Source organism: Labrus mixtus, chromosome 14 (genome assembly GCF_963584025.1).
Source record: "Labrus mixtus chromosome 14, fLabMix1.1, whole genome shotgun sequence".
NCBI lineage: Eukaryota > Metazoa > Chordata > Actinopteri > Labriformes > Labridae > Labrus > Labrus mixtus.
In genome coordinates, this window is record NC_083625.1 from 18012977 (window position 1) to 18030933 (window position 17957).

The 17957-nt window shown below is 39.5% G+C and overlaps 1 protein-coding gene across 2 annotated transcripts in view; it reads left to right on the forward strand.

The window, feature by feature from the left end:
- The first annotated feature begins 1052 nt into the window (after window positions 1–1052).
- The window catches only part of LOC132988295 (roundabout homolog 1-like), an 85729-nt gene continuing 68824 nt past the window's right edge, over window positions 1053–17957 (forward strand). The window contains exon 1 of one of the 2 annotated variants that reach the window (XM_061055616.1): window positions 1053–1642. In XM_061055616.1, coding sequence (XP_060911599.1) covers window positions 1582–1642 — 61 coding nt within the window. In that variant the 5' untranslated portion in view covers window positions 1053–1581. The remainder of the gene's footprint in view (window positions 1643–17957) is intronic. The other variant, XM_061055617.1, reaches the window with a different exon arrangement.

The following is a 17957-nucleotide window of genomic DNA, read 5'->3' on the forward strand; positions in this document are numbered from 1 at the left end:
AATTGAGCTTTGGAGACCCTGGTGTGTAATGAAGCAACAATTTCAAACCCTAAACTCCATTTATGATCTTAATCGTCTTCAAAATTTGCTGAAGAGAACCCCAGTGACTGCAATGAGCTTTTTCTTTTTAAATGACAAATGCCATCACACCAGACTGTGCTGCAGCCCGGCAGCCAGCAGAGGGCGCGCCTACATACGTAGACAACACAAGACATTCCTGAGGTTCAAACACTTACTGTAACTGTTAAATGAATCTTCTTTACTCGGAATGTATTGTATTTAACTGCGATTCAATCGGGCCGTGTGGTTATTACTTCAGCGTGTAATATGTGCGGCATTATGTTTCTAATGCACTTAAAATGTTGTTTAATTTCCCAGTGGTATGTTGAGAGGTCAGAGGGTGAAAACTACATTGATTTTTGTCATCGAAAGATGGAGCACTGAGCTGCTGCGGCTGCTGCTGCTGGGTGTGGATGAGTGCAGTAAGTAAAGTAAACCGCCCCATTCTGAACATACTATAGTGATTCTTCCTTCTTTAGCCTGTGAATAACCTGGGCTCTTCCCTTTAGGTTTTTAATGAGACAGTAACAGTGCACGTCCCTCTTGAAAAGGGAGGATGAAAATAAAATAAATCATTCATCAAGGTCAAATCATGTTCACTTTTAACTGTAGGCACACTTTGGAATATTAATGTCTGGCTGGGGAATTCTTAGCAGCTCATAAAATAATATTTTTGAATATATTTAAAGGTGATGGACACTTAAAACAAATCGTTTAATTGGTGCAGCCAACTGGGTTCAAAGTGTGCTGCAGGATTAAGTCTAATGCATTTCAGAAAGCTTCATACTGCCTTGATTATAGGACTTGATTAGCAACAATTGGATATTGCAATTCCATAGTTTTGCAGTAGTTTGGATGTTTTACCAGCATTTCATGCCTGGATCTTTTTCTCAAGGGGCTTGAAAGTGCAAAGCCTAGTGGAGCCTCGCGCTGTGAATGGATCCTTATGCGGTTAAATGGTGCCTGACTCGCAGGAATCTCCTCTGCACAACAGAAAAGCCTCTGACTGGAGAGGAAAACCAAACCATCAGTGTGCGCAGAGACGCGCGGCGCCTCATCCAACCAGCGCCAGTCCCACCAAACCGGGCTAAAACTACGCGTTCAAACCATTAAAGTGAAGGCAGCTAGACTCTTTAGCCCTGTGGATTCCTGCTCGCTATTCGGCTGTAGAAAGCTTATCCTGAAGTGGAACCAAAAGCGGATCTGATCACCGATGAATTCCGCGAAGTTATCAGCGTTTGGAAGTGAGGAGTCAGAGCGGAGTGGAGAGAATCCAAGTGCTGTGGAGTGGATTACTTCTCGAGTTTACCCGCAACGATGTCTGCGACTGATCTGAACTTTGATTCTTATAGGAATTCACTTTCTTTGGAGCACTGCTGAACGTTATCACCAGTGTTAGTGCGGAGTTCAGGAACTCTCTTCCATTCCCCGGCTCTGCAGCAGAAGTTGTGATTTAGATGAAATAGACAACATAGAAAAGCGCATTCTCACTGGATTTACAGCGCGTCCAGCTGCTCTTGAATGATGCCTGCCTGTTTGACGGGGATTTACTGTCTACTGGCATTTCTGCACATTTGTACAGGTATGAGTTACTTATGGCTGCAGATTTCCTGATATTTATCGGCATTGGAACTTTCAACATGTGCACTCTTATGTTACTGCATGAACTGATTTATGGTGAAACAAAGAGTAGTGAGAGAAGGGGGGTGATGAATTTGATAAGTTTTGTCCGTCCAGGTACCCTGCGAGTCTTTCGGTCACCCTTTCTCCCTGTAGCCAGCAGTGTCTGTATGTGGCCCCTGACTCATGCTGAGAGCTGGGACACATCTATCTATATGCTCCATGCTCCAGTGTAATGAAAAAAAAAAAAAGGTTTTACAAGCAGCTCTTATCACGCGGGAGTAAATTAATAGCTACACTAAGTATTCAAAGGGATAAAGGAGAGATAGTCAGGTTTATGAGAGAGTATGTTGTTGTATGCTTATGATCATATCTATATTAGCTTAAAAGCATTTGAGGAGTCAGAGTAGGACAGGAGAGGTTATCACACTCAGACCTCAGTGGTGCATACATTACATGAGTTGCAGATTAATGAGGGGACACTGAGGCTTTGGTTGTACAATTTTGCAGCAGTAATCTTGTTTGGTTTTTAATGGATGGCGAACATGGCTCCATGCATATAGTCTTACATTATAACATTTTTGTTAATTGCTTTTTTTTTCTGTGATGTTGCGATAACTTTTATTGTCAAGCAGCATGCTTACTAGGTGAGCACTGGGACACAGAACAACACTTTGGATCAGACTTTACATTCTGTGTGCAAGCCATGGGAGCCCTGCTTCTGATGGCAGGTCACGGTTAAGTCTAGGGCAATAATCACAGACACAAACAACATTGAAGTAAGAATGATAATACCTGTAAAAGTGGGGTTGCACATCAGTAAAGATCAGGTTTTGTTGGGAGGGCTAAAAGCATACTTAGACACCAGCTTACTGGAAAGCTGCTTCTATCTCTCTGCTGATCCTATTCATATAGTTGTGATTTCTGACAACATATATGATCTCGCTTTCCTTTAAAAGTCAAATGTATCACTTACTGTGAATCTTTCCAGTGGAAAATGTATGAAAAAAGAGTCTGTTATGTCAGCGTTCCTTAATCTACTCATCTGACACCTACCCTATAGCAGTGATTACACATATAAAAAAATGACTATATAGAATTTGATATCTTGTTCCTGGTGGTCTCATTTGCTTTTGTTGGTCATAAAGAGTCATCAGTATTAATAGCAGTCCATTTCATAACCAATTCAAAATATGATAGCACAGAAAAACTGTTGTTTAGAGTTTTAGCATGCAACTCCAGACAAGATGTTAGATTGCAGAATTGTTAACCTAAACACCTATTGATTGGCACAAACAGCCTGGAGGACTTTTTTTAAGGTCTGAGGTTCTAAAGAGGAGGAGTTTATAGCCCACCAAAATACATTAGGCCTAACACCAGGGATAACAAAGGCACCAGATACAGAATAATGACTTGACCCTTCCATAGTATCTATTTATTGTTTTTGACATTTTCAGGCTTCTAGATGGCTTTGTGGCTAGAGTTAAGCTTAAGCCTGAAGCAGGAAACCCTACCAGCATGTACAACTGTTATATTTATTCTGAAATTCACCAGTTTTTGGACACATCTGTTCTTGGAACTACAGGCCAAAGCACTTAAGAATTTGACAATGTTTTCAAAATTTAGGAGTCTCTCAGATCCCCTCTGGCGCCAGTCTTGCTCACTCTGTAAGACAAAGACAGCTGTCAGTAACATTAGCAGTGACCACAGCTTGAATAAAGAGCATGTTTTTAGCTCTCGTGCTGTATTTTAAAAGTGTCTGACACTGAGTGATGGCTTTATTTAGTGCTGGACTTCCTTTCTTTCACTGTACTGAGGCAGATGTTTTTGGTCCTATTAGAGCAAGAAATGAATCTGCCCCTCTTCAGCATACATGTGGGTTTTATTGTTATTCTAGGGCGTGACAACATGAGTTGTAATTAACATATTATTGGAAGTTTCATTTATGTAACACATTCCAAACTAAACATAACACACCAAATGTTCTTTCCAGCTTCCCTGTCGCAGAGGCTGTACAGTGTGAGCATGCTGGGTATAATACAGCCTTTTACCAGCTCCCTTTTCTTAAATTTCAGTGGTGACTCAAAAAGGAAACATGCTAAGCCTCGTCTACCCAACATCAAGAGCACAAAAAAATGTGTATGACACCAATTTTCCAGTTCGTTTTCTTTTGATTTTCAAACTGACAAACTGTGTTACGACACAATCCAGTGAGTTTCAGGAATACTGGAGGAGAGTTGTTATAAAGTCAGAGATGTTTTGCTGTTGTGTGGTTTTTAAGAAAGGAGTCTGTAATACTTTGACACGACGTGAACTTGCTCATTTGGGCTGACATTTGCGGGGAGTCACCTCTTTATTACTATTTTAGATCGCTGGTTGCAAATAGCCAACGCAGGCTTAAAGGCTCAATAAGAGCTTTTAATTGCTCCTAACTATTTGCTTTGTTCACTCGAGAAGCCATTGCATGAAGGGAACCCCACACTGGAATCCCAGACACTAAGGGTATTTATTTAATGATCTCAGCCACTGAACAATGGGAGCCCTTTTTTATTCTTCTTTCTTGGCTTGTGGTAGATTCTGACAATCTGTCACTAATTGGCCCAGCACTGCAGTTTTTTTTTAACCAATATACGAGAGCCAAAAGACATGTACAGTAAAATATACATGGCAACAGCCCTGTTTGAACCTGTGGGTGTATGTGTGTTTACGTCATCCCTTTATTCCACCATAGGTTACAGTGTTTTAGACATTATAGCTGGGAATGCTGCCAGACTGTCCTTGAAAACGAGCCACGTTTTACAAATTGCAATTAAAATAATTCCCTGTTTTTTTCCCCCCAGCCTTCTTTTGTTTAATGTATACCAACCCATTCCCTTCTATGGTATCTTGGCTGTAGAATGAAAATGTCCATCATCGAAACATCAGGCTCTTAAACCTTTGAAGTGTCATCATGGTACTCACAACTAAGAGAAACCTGCGACTCTCTCTTTGCTGAGAGTTTAATATCTGCATAATAAACCTGCCAGCGGTAATTGGATGATACATAATAATCTAAATGATGGCCATTAAAAGCATATGCTCGTGTCGAGATGGCTTTGTCCCTTTCATCCCACTGATCTAAATTATGCATCCCCAGAGTGTTGCTGTGCCTTGCTTCGCCCTTTTACCAGCTTTGTTTGACGGCCTGTAAACACTGTCTAAAAAAAAGGGTAAAATGAGAAATAAAAGAACGGAGTGCCTCACAAGTGCATAGTTCTTACACACAGATTACAGGATTTTGAAGCACAGTTTCCCACATGGTTTCACTTGGACTGATAGCTTTAATATCTTCATAATAACAGTACTAGCTAGGCTAATAAAGTCTAATTACTTTAGCAATAAGTGACCATGTCCTCAGAGTCTTATTTTACATTTATAGACCCTCTCCTCCGTGCGTTATCTGTGCAGCAGAAAGTACAATAGGGACTCAGAGGCCTGCAGCCTAATTCCATCACTGGTGTGTGCAGCAAACCCCACAGGGACCAGTTTGACTGAGACATCTGGCCGGCCTAGCTGGAGTTAGTCGTGCAAAGATCAGAGGGCACATGTTCTTACTCATGCTGCTGTGGCGACTGACACTCACGGGCTGCGAGAGGTTGACTGTTGTGACCCAAAATAGCGCGCGGCACTTGTTACAGAACGCTGGACTTTAAGTAATGATGGCTTGATTGGGAGGAGGCCGGCCTGCTGTGGCTTCCCCTGAGCTAACAAGATTCCCTGTCGTCTTTGTGTTGGTGACAGTGATGAGCTGAGTCCCACTGCTAATGAGGACTTCCTCGCTGTGGATGGTGAGGCTGAGGACATCTTTGTGTAGGCTATGGCAAAGAAGAGGATTCCTTTGTTTGTTGGTGGGGGGGGAAATGTCACATTCCCTTTGTTCTTCTTTTGGAATAATGCAGCTAATAAGCTTCACTTGAGAATAGTTGGTATGAAACCATCTGGAACAATGCTGTTTATTTGCTGCAAACCAAAAAGTTTGACATGGAATAAAAATTGCTTTCAAGGTGTGGCTCCTCACTGTTTCATAGCTGAGGGTCTGCTGAAAGTACTCAGTTTTTAACAGAATGCACCTTCATCTATTGAACCTAGCTGTATGTGTCAATAAGTAGATCTTAAGTCAACATAGTCAGTAAAATAACGTATACCTTCGCCTCAGAGCCCCAACAAATTTGGCTATAGAAGCAGTAAAAATGCACATATGATACCAAAGCTGAGAGTCTAATTAAGAATAAATCAAATACGAATTAAGATAACTTTCACAACTATCAGAAAACCTACTCATTTTGCAGTCTGGACCATTTGTCAAGCCTGGGTGGGCGTGGCAGATCACATGTAGATGACATCTGCCAAGCTCATCTGCTAAGCAATGTTACATGAAAAAATCTGCATCTTGCAGTCCTGACCGTTCTGTTTACTTGTCTAAGATAGAATCAGAGGAGGACACATCTTGGTCATTGAGTCACAAAATGCTTTGCTATCAGTATGACAGTAAGCTATTAGCACATGTGCAAAACTAGTTGGGATGCCATGCAAAATGGTCTACTAGCTATAGTGCTATACTGCTATGGAGCTAATTGTCCTATGCTGACATTCAAAACACATGTTTTGTTCAAAGCTAAACTGCTTCTGCCAAATTGACAACTGCAGATGACACGCAATCTCATGCAGGGGTCAATAAGTAGTAACATGTGTTTGCACTCGGCCTGCAGAGGATGCTAATATTGGATGTAAATAGCAGAATAATCAGAATATTTAGGATACTGAAACTTTTATGTTTAATTTGGATTATAACAAACTTCTTATAGATATCGAACAATTTTGTACATACAGGTAAGACAGTAAGGTTACACAGCCAGAAGCCTATTGTGGAGTCCATTGTCTTACAGAGCATTCCACAGATCAGCTGCTGTAAAAATGAGGTCAGGCTAAATGAACATCGTTTCTCTCAGGTGTCTTTGAGGTCATTATTACCTGAAATATGCTCATAAGAACCAGGAACTGCTCCAGCAGAGTAAGTGAGCATGTATCCCTCTTGTATCTCAATCCCCTGCAGACGATGCTGCAATTGTTTGTCTCTGCCTGAATGTGCATAAATGCATATGTAATGGTGTTAGCGTAAGCTTTGTTTTTTTCTCTAATGTGTGTTTTCCGATTGTGTGCTGAAAGCTGTGATTCATGATTGCTCCTTGTTTACTCGCTGGTTTTTTCTTCCTGTGGTGCTGTGAGGCCGAGCGGTGGTTGCCAACCCTGAGGTTCAGGGAAGCAACTGAGAGCTTTAAGAAGTGCCTGTGGGCCGGGAGGTCACAGGTCATCACACCTTCACACATGGCACGCACACACTTTTACACACATTTTGAAAAGAATCGATTTGTGTCTGACCAACAATGGTAGCAGGTTCCTTGCCTGAAGGAATCTCTCAGACCTCGACTACTTTCTTATATCTTTTTCTCTGTACTGTGAAAAGGGAACACACACACACACACACCAACACACACACACACACTACACACATGCTCACATTATACTATTAAGGCACAAAAGTGTCTTCATTATCACAACTCAAGCATTATGGGAGTGTGACGGCATGGGGCTGATCAGTTAGTTAAAATATTAGACTTGACTTTTCATGGTCACTGCAACCTCAGTAATGCATTAAATCAACCAGAAAAAAAGAAAACAGCAAATGTTGTGTTATTTGAGTATGACGTTATTAAGGCTAATTCAGAGTGTCTGTGTCTATTGTGTCATACACCTTACTACTCTAGTATCTTATTAAAGGCTGCAGACCAACACCTAACATGGCTTTATTTGTTCATTTGTGACCCTAAGGTGATTCATTTATTCTTTGTCCTCTGGATAAGATGTTTTATAGTCCTTCCAAAAAAGTAGTACCCTAAATAGTAAACCATGCTCATCTGGACAGCCTAGCATCTAAACCCAGAAATTCCCTCGAGGTTTGTGGTTTTTTTCCGGGCCGTTTGAACTCCTTTGGCCTTAGTTTCCTGTTCTGAGGTCAGTGTCCAGCTACAGCACTTTGCATAATTACTTCTGCAAACAAATCTGCTCTGTATAGTTTTGGAGTTTTTAAAGGGAAGTGCAGACGTTTGACACCAAGGGTGTGTTTTTATGCATTACTTTCTTCTCCGTCTATCATGAAAGACTTCTTTTGTAGACAAATTAACACTAGATGTTTATCCCTTTTAAGGTACCCTACAACTTGTCCATCTTTGCTGGAAATTATTGAAGTCCTGCAGTGGTTGACGTCAGTGTGATGCTGCACAGTAATCCCTCCAGGACCGGGGATTGCAAGTAAATTGGACGAGTTAATATTTTGAAAGAAGAGCTTCAAAGGTCATGGTAATAGCACGACCCCTGAAATGCTTCTCAAGGTTACCTCTGTGTGTGAGTCATCTCCTCTCCAGCCAGGCAGCTAACAATCAATACAATCAATATCCTCCAAGTGACTAGGTTTAAGATAGAATCAACTCTAGAAGGTGGTCATGCATTCAGTTCAACCAGCTTTTGAAATAAAGATTCAAGAAGCAGGTTTTTAAGAATTCAACTTGCTTTGATTTTATGATTTTCTATAATTAATATCAAACTCTACCATTTCAATTTATTCTGACGGCCTTGATCAAAACACATGTAAACCCAGCCTTCCCTTGGCGGATCAGATCCCAGTAATTCCTCAGTGGCGATGAAGAGAACAGGTGGATCAGCAGGCCAGTTTCAGCCCACAGGACTGACCTTGTTATTACAGGGAGAGGACCTAGTGTTACCTTCATTAGGCTGAGGCTAACGCTGGAACTCATTCTCTCAAAGCATCTCGAGTATTTGATGTGCAGGCTCATTAGCTAGCAGGAGAGCCGTTGGGAGACATTTGTGTTATGCGGGGAATGCATGGTGTCGAACTTGCTTTGAATGAAGATTCAGGAGCAAATACCTTTAGTTTTTTTTGTCTGTCTGGTTTATTATTACTACTTTGTAAGGCACATTTCACCCATTCAGCAAAAAGACACATTTAAATTCTGTAGAAGAGATATTATTGAATGTACTGTATTTGATAAAGGGATTAGCAAAAGTCTATATGCTGTAAGAGTAAATCACACAGTCGCCTATGTAATTATGATTATAAAGTCTACTGTATGTTCTGTTGTAATAAATGTATTTTATTTTAACAGTTCATTCCTAACTAATGATTTGATTGGACAACACTGATATAGTACATAAGTACAACAGCACTGCTACTTCAACCATATGTCTTTGCCTTTGGTTTGCTAAATACTGTAAGTTGACATTACATAATTAAGACAGCTTACCATCATGTTTTAATACTTTCACCACAAGTAAGTGAACAGAAACTGGTTTGTGTTACCTATCAATGGTCTGCTTCCAGTCAAGTCCATAAGTAGTAGTGTGTATATATGTGATAACAATATATAACAATAAGTAAATGTACTGTTTGTAGGTAGTAGTTGTGTACTCGTGTGGCCAAAATATCGAAACAAACACTTTGAAACATGAACCACACATGACAAAACATATATTGACAAAATAAGCCCAACACGTCATGCGGCACAGTAATGGTTTAATCTTTATTATCTTGTTTTCTTGAACGTGGGAAGCCAAAATCGTAATTGAAATGGAACCTTGATTAATTTCCCAGCCCTAGTTCTATCTTATGTTGCTTATTTTTTGTTTTTATGCAGCTTGTTTAACTGCTGTATAAAAGCAATGTTCTACTTCAGGTTGTGCTGTTGTACTGAATATCAGCACATGGCCTCATGCCTATGGCAGAGTCACAGCCGTGCTGACCTGTTGTTGCAATATTAAAAGGTACTTCGATTGTATTTCACCCACAGTGTCACTGGGCATTTATTACATACCCTTGCTACTTTTAGATGTCCACTTACTAGTTTTTATCAAATCTGCCCCCTCCTCAAAGATTACGTTTTCAGTTCTTCCATCTGCTAATTTAACTCTCAGTTTGTGTAAATTGGACTCAAACTTCATGCTCAAAAAAAAGAAAAAAAAGAATAATTTTGGATCCAGGCTATGCTTCTTACATTTCATTACAGCCATGGCTCGCCTGGTTACAATGCAGCCCGAGGCCTTCTTTTGGTAGGCCATTTAACTAGGGGTTGCAGAGTGGCATGATAGCCAATAACCTTTTTGGAAAAAAATGGCCTCAGGTTGTTGAGGGAGAAAGATTGAAAAGGACTGCGCCAAGATGTAGGTAGGAGCAATGTGACATCTGCAGTCTTCAGGGACTATGTTATGAAGTACATGAACTAACTCATGTTGGGAATCTGAATGTATGAACACAGAGATCAAAGGAAACTTCAGACATTCATCTCTCAGACATTTGATTCCCATTGCGTGTGATTTTCCACTGCAATTAGATCCAAAGGGAACACACTCACACTTTACCTGCAATCAGCCAAAGTACCTACACTTTTTTACTCATTTCAAACAGCCGCTTTATTTTAGCATTCTAGATAGGTATCAAGTGTGGACTTGGGCCAGCTTTTTAAAGCAGTTTTATTCCAAACAGAGTTGGCAAGGAGGTTTATTGCAGACTGTTGCCTTCAGCCTTGTTTTACAAATCATTGCAATTACATTAAACAGTCGAGTGGAACCTCTGTTCAACCAGAAGATCATCCCAACTTTGCCAAGATATGTTCAGATTGTACAGAAGGCTCAGTTTGCACTCTCAAAGCATTTTATTAGAGCACACAAGAGAAAAAAACACCACTTTAAGTTTTTATTAGGTCACAATTATCATGTAAGCAAAGAGAGACTTTAGGGCTGAAATCCTAAATCCACCCAACAGAGTGAACAAAGCTGGAAATCTGGGCTTTAACCGTGTATGCACGTCAACAACCAACCCTAGAGCCCAGTGCCAACATGTGTGATCAACAGCAGCACCACAAATAGTGCCGAATAAAAAGCTGTTCATACAGATAAATTCGCAAATCACAAGCAGATGAGCAGTTTTAATCACCTTTTATGAATCAGTGGGAAAAGCTTAATGGAGGATAAGCTTTTAACTCTTCATGGAAAAAAATGGGTTCTAGTCTGTTCATAAACACTTCAATCCTTCGTCGCAAAAGTGAAGTGAAAAGCAATTTGTCAGGAACACAGTTAAAACCATATTTGCCCAGTGGACGTGATTGACACAAGCAGGTTTTCTGTGAAAAAAGGGTCAGTAAATTATTGAGTTCCAGAAGCATGGTTCTCATCCATGTTGAACTCTTGACTTCTCACTGCAGTGCTTTATTGCCACTTGTAGTATTGCAGCTCCGGGCAAACACTGTTGATGGACTAGAGTCTGAAAAAAAGAAAAAACCCCATACTGTATAAGTATGTGGTTTCCACTTATATACTTCACTTAGAAATGGAGCTGTTGGCTTTGTAAGTAATTCATATTCCAATCATCAATTTAATACATTAATCTCTGGAATGGTTGATGTCAAGAGCTACACTACTGGCTGCAACTCAGTCTGCAGATTGCATTAGAAAGTTCTTTGATGTGTACATATATCATTGCAGTTACTACAAGATCTTGTTTTTAATTAAGGACCCGTTTTTACCCAGAGTAATAATATGGCACCAACAGCAGCGGGATATGCACTTGGTTTCTAAGAGTGACTTCTGAAAATAACTCAGACACCAGTTAATGTTTTTGAAAGTCTGCCTCTAGAAGTCATTGAATTCATAAAAAATGTATTTCTTTCTTTGTTTTAAAAATTAGGAGAGTTTGTGGATGGAAAGTTTCTGAACCCATTGGCTATTGTTATAGGACGTGGACTTGATGTGGATGGAAAGGCTTTTTTAATGGATATGATACAAATATTTAACATACTGTGTATAGTCTCTTTGCAGAGAGGTTACCAAAAAAGCACATAAAAATGACAGCTCAGAAAGCAAAATATCATTGAGACAGAGGAACCCGGTTCTTTGAAGAAAACTGATCCATAAACAATATTTTGAAGGAGAAGTTTGACATTGTGAGACAAACTATTTTTCGGTCTTTTGACAGATGATTCATGACATGTTAAGCTAAGCTATCCGTCACCCAGCTCAAACTTAACAGTGAGTGGTATCAATAAAAGTTTTTTTTATACTACTGGCACAATGGGGAGCATATATTCAAAAGTGTTGGGCTATATCTTGCAAGTTGTTTTTAACTTTTATAACCATGAAGGGTCTGATTACATACTGTAGGGATATTAATGTAATCTACTGGGCCCTTCTTCTTTTACTACATATTGTGTTTTAAACAAAGGCAGCACAATGTGATTGGATAAACACATATGGATATATAATTTCCTGTAGCTGAATTTCCCCATCTAATTTCTGTCCTCATAGAACATAGGCCAATGCTATAACGGATTTTTGCCCAGTTGGAGATCATCAGGGCTTTGTCCACTCTCTCTGCTTTGTCATTACAGAGACAGGTCAGTCAGAGGACTGTTTCAGAGGTTTTCAAGTTTGCCTCATTTATTAACATCTGTGATTGACCAATACAGTACATTAACAAGTCTCTGTCTGCATACACAAATGCATGATGTGTGACTCAATCATGTGAGAGGATTCTAAGTTTTTAGGATGAGTTTGGTGCTGCAGGGCAAAGTCCGACTCCCTCCCTTCACATTATGACAGTCGATCCACATCTGGTTTGCTATTACCAGGGGCACAATTAAGAAAATAAATGTATCGTGCAGACATGCACTTGTAACATGAAATGCCTCAGCATGAGGCTAATGTAATAAACATGTATTACTTCATTTTGTGCAGATTAAATGTTTTATTACTTAAATACCGTATAGGGGATGAGGTGGAGGACACACAATGGTTAAACATGCAGTATGTATTCTACTGAATGAATACTGAAGACTTCACTGCGTTTTTGTTCTAATAGATGACCAAATAAGGCAGATGCACCGAGTTTTGTTCTTGGTAATAACAAAGCTTCCTCTTTGCCACCTCAGTGTGTGTCTCTTTTCATGGGAAGTTTGACTTTCAAGCTCTGCCTGAGTGATAATCAATGGCCTGTTCAGCCACTTTACTTTCCACTGAACATTTAATGGAGTGAGGATAAGCCTCTCAGACGGGCTGCTGGCCTTTACAGGCTGTTTGTGCTCTGAAGGTGTTTCTCATCTCAAATACTGTAACTTGCTTTTAATCAGCCAAGGCAGCTAACCTGTTCTCATGTCAGAAGAATATACAGTATGAAGCCTAATATTTAAAGCAAAACCTGTAGAGTAGGTTGGCAAAAGTTGACATAATTTAGGCTTAACATTTGCGACACGCTTTAACCAGAAATATACCTTAATATCAAGTTTTAAACATTCAAGATGATCACTGGAATTATCAAAGATTGTTGCAAGGATATTTGGGAGAAACTAAATGTTTGACCCACCATGGTTGTTTTTTGGGGGAGGAGGGTGGTAGAAAAAACAAACCACATAAACTGCTTGTGTCTGATCATGGATTTATTCTGCAGTTAAATGTGTCCTGGTGACCCAGTTGGCTCAGATGTTCATCGAGTAGTAATGTTCATGGTTCCAGTCTGCCCTGGAGACTTCATTCATTGCTTGTTACCTTCTCGCTGAGCATTCACCCGCTGGCAGCCTGAAGCAGTTTCTGAAAATTGTATCAATGCACAGTACAAAAAAAGAAAAGGAAAAAAAAATTATACTGATTTAAGCCTGGATTTCTTTATGTCAACACAGAAGAGAATATTTTCAGAAAATTCTCAATGAAGGAGCTTCATTCATGACGTGAATTTAAATGATGAATCTGTTGTTTTGATTGACAGACGAATAATTACTATCAAATTATAAAAAAATATTTTTGAGGGCATCATTTTTTTTTTAAAAGGAAAAATGCCAAAAAAAATCAAAATGTCAAAATGTGCTTCTTTTCTCTCTTTGATTTAAATGTAAACAACATTCTTTATGTAATTAGCTATAGGAATTGTAATACACAGTTTTCTGTATTCTGGGTTGTAAGTTGAGGTTGCGAGCATTATTCCTCCTGCATTCCCTCTCAGTTGGTATCTGGCCCTGAACATCTGTGCTGCAGCAGGGAGGTGTTATCATGTCCATGACCTTGACTCTCCTGTCTGCAGATTGCCTCATTGAGCATTGTGTTGTTAGACGCATGGCAAGAGAAAGAAAACCCTGATTTACAGCAATGTAATTAAATGTTTTCATAACTTCCATGTGATTACGATCACCTATACAAATACATGTGAAGAAGATCAGATATGTCAGCACGGTGTAAGAGAGAGTGTGGTTGAAGACACCTTGTCCTGGCCACACACAGACACACAAACACACTCGCATTCCTTCCCCCGCATAGTTGAGTGAATGACAGTGTTCAACTGTTCCACTTAATTGTAGTTTATACAGCCTGAGAAAGAATGCCAGGCATTTATTGGTTCCCTGTGTTTTACTTTGCAAATGAATGAGTGTGTCTGTATGTTTGGAAGAAGTGTCTCCAGGGGATGAGCAACACAAATGGTTTGTTTTCCAATGAGTCATTTTTTTAAAAAAAATTTTTTGATAAAGGAATAATCACATGTTTTTTGGGAAATATGTGTCTCTGCTTTCCTGGCAAGACTGAATTCAGAAGATTGATATCACTTTTATATCAATAAGATACATATGAAGCTTAAGCTAGAAGGCAGTTAACTCAGGTAAGCATAAAGACACTCAAAGCTTCTAACAGCTCATCTCTTGTTTATTCTGTATTCTGTAAAAATAACCAATTATCAGTCTTCTAATAAGACATTAAGCAGGCACATTTTGCATGAGTTAATCTGTCATTTAATGTTGAATTTGTAAAATTAATCTGGCAATGTCTACATTTTTTTAAGATTAATTTTTGTTTTTTTTTATGCCTTTATTGTCGAGATAGAACAGAGAATAGGGTCGGAAATTCCGGGAGAGAGAGAGTGGGGAATGACATGCGGGAAAAGGAGCCAGCAATGAAGTGGAACTTTACATAAACATACAACCTTAGCAACGTAAAAAAGAAAAAGCAACACAAAGCAAATCAAATTCCCGATACTTATAGCAGTCAGTATAATTTATCATCTAAATAACAGTGATGAGTGTGCCATTTCTGGGTTGTACACCTGCATGAATATGATTGGATGTAATGAAATACAGCCAATCATTTAACACAAACTGATCAGTAAATACAAATAAAACATCAGACCTGAACCAATTCGACGCTACATTTATTAAAGTTAAAAGATAGATTATTATAATTTAGTTAGCTGAGTGCTATAAATCAGGTCTCTGGTTTCTCCTATAGCCCATCTGATCTACTACCAAATCCACAAAAGTCAGAACCTGGCCTTTGAGCAGAGGATTTCTTCAATGTTTTGACTTCAGATATGCTAACTGATATCAAAGGTGTTGCGGTGATGCATGGCAAACACTTGCATAACATCACCCACTTGTCACATGAAGACTCCGCAGCTGTGAGTTCAGTGTCACAGCGTCGGATGACTGCCTAGTCTGGGCCTGTGAAGTGTATTTTGGGATGTAAGTGCTGACAGCACTCATTTCTTTATTCAGACACTGGACTCAGAGTGCGGCTTAATCCACTATTTTGTGTAAATGAGACTTATTGTATGATGGGTCAAAAGTACCAACAATATCTAACACTTGCTGGTGGGGCTAATTTAAACGGACTTTTTTTGTTTCAACTAAGTTTACTTTATGCCATCCTCTTTTGTGCTATTTTTGTATTTCTTTTCTGAGTTTTTCTAGTCACGTCTGTCACTCAGTTGCTCTCTGAGCCTCTAAACCCCTCTATTGTCTCGTTTAGGTCTGTTCTCTTAAAATCTGCCCCGCTGAACCGTCCTTGGTTAGACGTCTATTTGGACATGTGGTGTCATTTAACTTACAAGAGCTCTGCTGTCGACTCAGAAGCTCACAGAAAGCTCTGTCTAACCATTAAAAGTGTGGACTTTGATCCAACAGAAACTAAATGACTAAAACAGACTGAAACAAAGGGATTTCCTTAACAAGACATGGCTGTTCCGTTTACTGCACACTCTTAAGCCTCCCACAAAACCTGCCTGCCGTTATTAGCTGTGCCCAGCTGTTTCTCCTCCAGAGCGGTGTTGGCACTGGAGCACAGGTAATCCCAGAGTACCGCAGGTGGAGATTTACCTTTTTCCACCCCTGTGGCTTTTGTTGGCTTGGTGTCAGAGTCACTGAACAAGCTGATTGTATCACACAATTGTAAATGTCACCATCTTGAAGAACTTGCTTGATCGGAAAAACAAAGTTCCAATTATGAATTTTATTTGAACCCATTTGAAACCCAAATTATCACTAGTCCTACTATGTGGTTTAGGGTCCTATACACAATATCATGCATCCAAAAAGTATTTAAAGTTAGAATGAATAGTTGAAATATTGTCAATTGAGTGTCTTTACATTTTCTGTTCTAACATTGATTTTAAATTGTGGCTGAGAAACACTTGGATATTAATTGTGCAGTTCATTCCACGATCCAATCATAGCAAACGTTGCTTGGAAGCTATTTGGCTGTTTTTTTGGCATTATGATGAAAACAGCTGATTACTGATGGCAGTAAGTGTTTCTTTTTGGCTGTGGGTCATTGATTGTGCTGAATTGTGAATTGTTTCTGATTGTGAAGAAAAAAAGGTTGGTGCTAATGAAGATTTGTGTCATTATAATATAGCTTACGCATCACAGTCATCATGTAGGGTTGCAGGTTTTGCTTTGCAAACAAATAGGTATGCTACATCTTAGCCAATGTGCTAAATGCTAACGTTGTTATAGATAGCGAAGACTTTTGTAACTCCCTATTCAGTATCCAATAGGGATGCAACAATACTGTCAGTTTACGCTTGAATACGTACTTGTTTTTTTGGTCACGGTTTTCAGTTCTGTTCAGTTCTGATGGCCTTGGCTTTTGGAGTATTGACTATTTTTGTATATTTTTTGCGGACTTTCACACATAAAAGGGTCTTAAAGCATTGATATTTCACTGTCACCCCGTCTGCATCATGCAGGGATCAGCTGGTGTCTGAGTGACAGCCTGCTAACTCTATTAGCCAAACTCTGTAATTGTTTCCATTTGATTGGGTGACATTTGTAAAAAGATTTTTTCAGCCAGTCACTTTTTTGTTTACCGTTTTCTTTTCCTTGTCATTTATACACGACGCTGAAACCGAAACTTCCTCAAACCCCGGATTTGAAAGACGGCGGTCTTTACTCATACTGCAGCCTCTCCTCAACGCTCATCCCATGTGTAGTGTACCTTACCCAACTTTAGCGCATGGTGATTGGATATTAACTTGGAGGGCGTGGGGTTTCCTTATCCCATCGTATGGACTCAGAGGCACACACAAACAGAGCCAATTCAGAGACAAATACTTATAATAATACATGAAAGCTTGTATGTAAAACTGCAATTTACAACCGTGCAATGAACCATGGATGCCGTACTGGACAGTTAAATATTATATAATGTGAATTTTTGCATTCCTAGTATCCACCTTATATTTTAGACGATAGAGCTTCTGCTTCCTCCTCTGAAGACTCAAACATGCTAGGCGGAGCCAGGCAGGTGTCAATAAAAATATGATCTGCTACACATAGTCTTTGAAAATGGTCTGAAAGAGAAAATTAGCTGAAATTGAGCTCTGTATTTTGATAGTTATGAACTTCTATTTTCACTCAGATTTGAGCTAAACATGACTGTCAACTTTGATGTTTTTGCCAGTTTAATACCAAAATCCGGATGTAAATTTGGTGGGAAAACTGTAACCTAAGTCTTGTAAGTACTGATTCAGAAACATGTGTTCCTGTATGTTGTGTGTGTGTCGTTTGTCTGTCAGCCTGTGTGAAGTGTCTAAGGGTTATTTTTCATACAGTGCTGACAGCAAGAATGGCCTCACAGCAGAAAGCTCATTTAATTGTGATATGTGATATTTTCACTGTATATTTCTTTGGTTTGGATCCAAACACTCACAGTAGCCTCCTTTCATGCACTGTAAATACATACAGTACTGTACTGTAAATTACACTGGGGTAGGTCTATCCAAGACCACCAACATTGTGGCAAATTACGGTCATATTTGTCACTTGGTGTTATTACATTTCCTGTGCTCATGATTTGTTGTTTTAAAGCCCCTACATCCCCCTTCTTTATCACCTCCTCCTTCCCTCCTATTATTTATA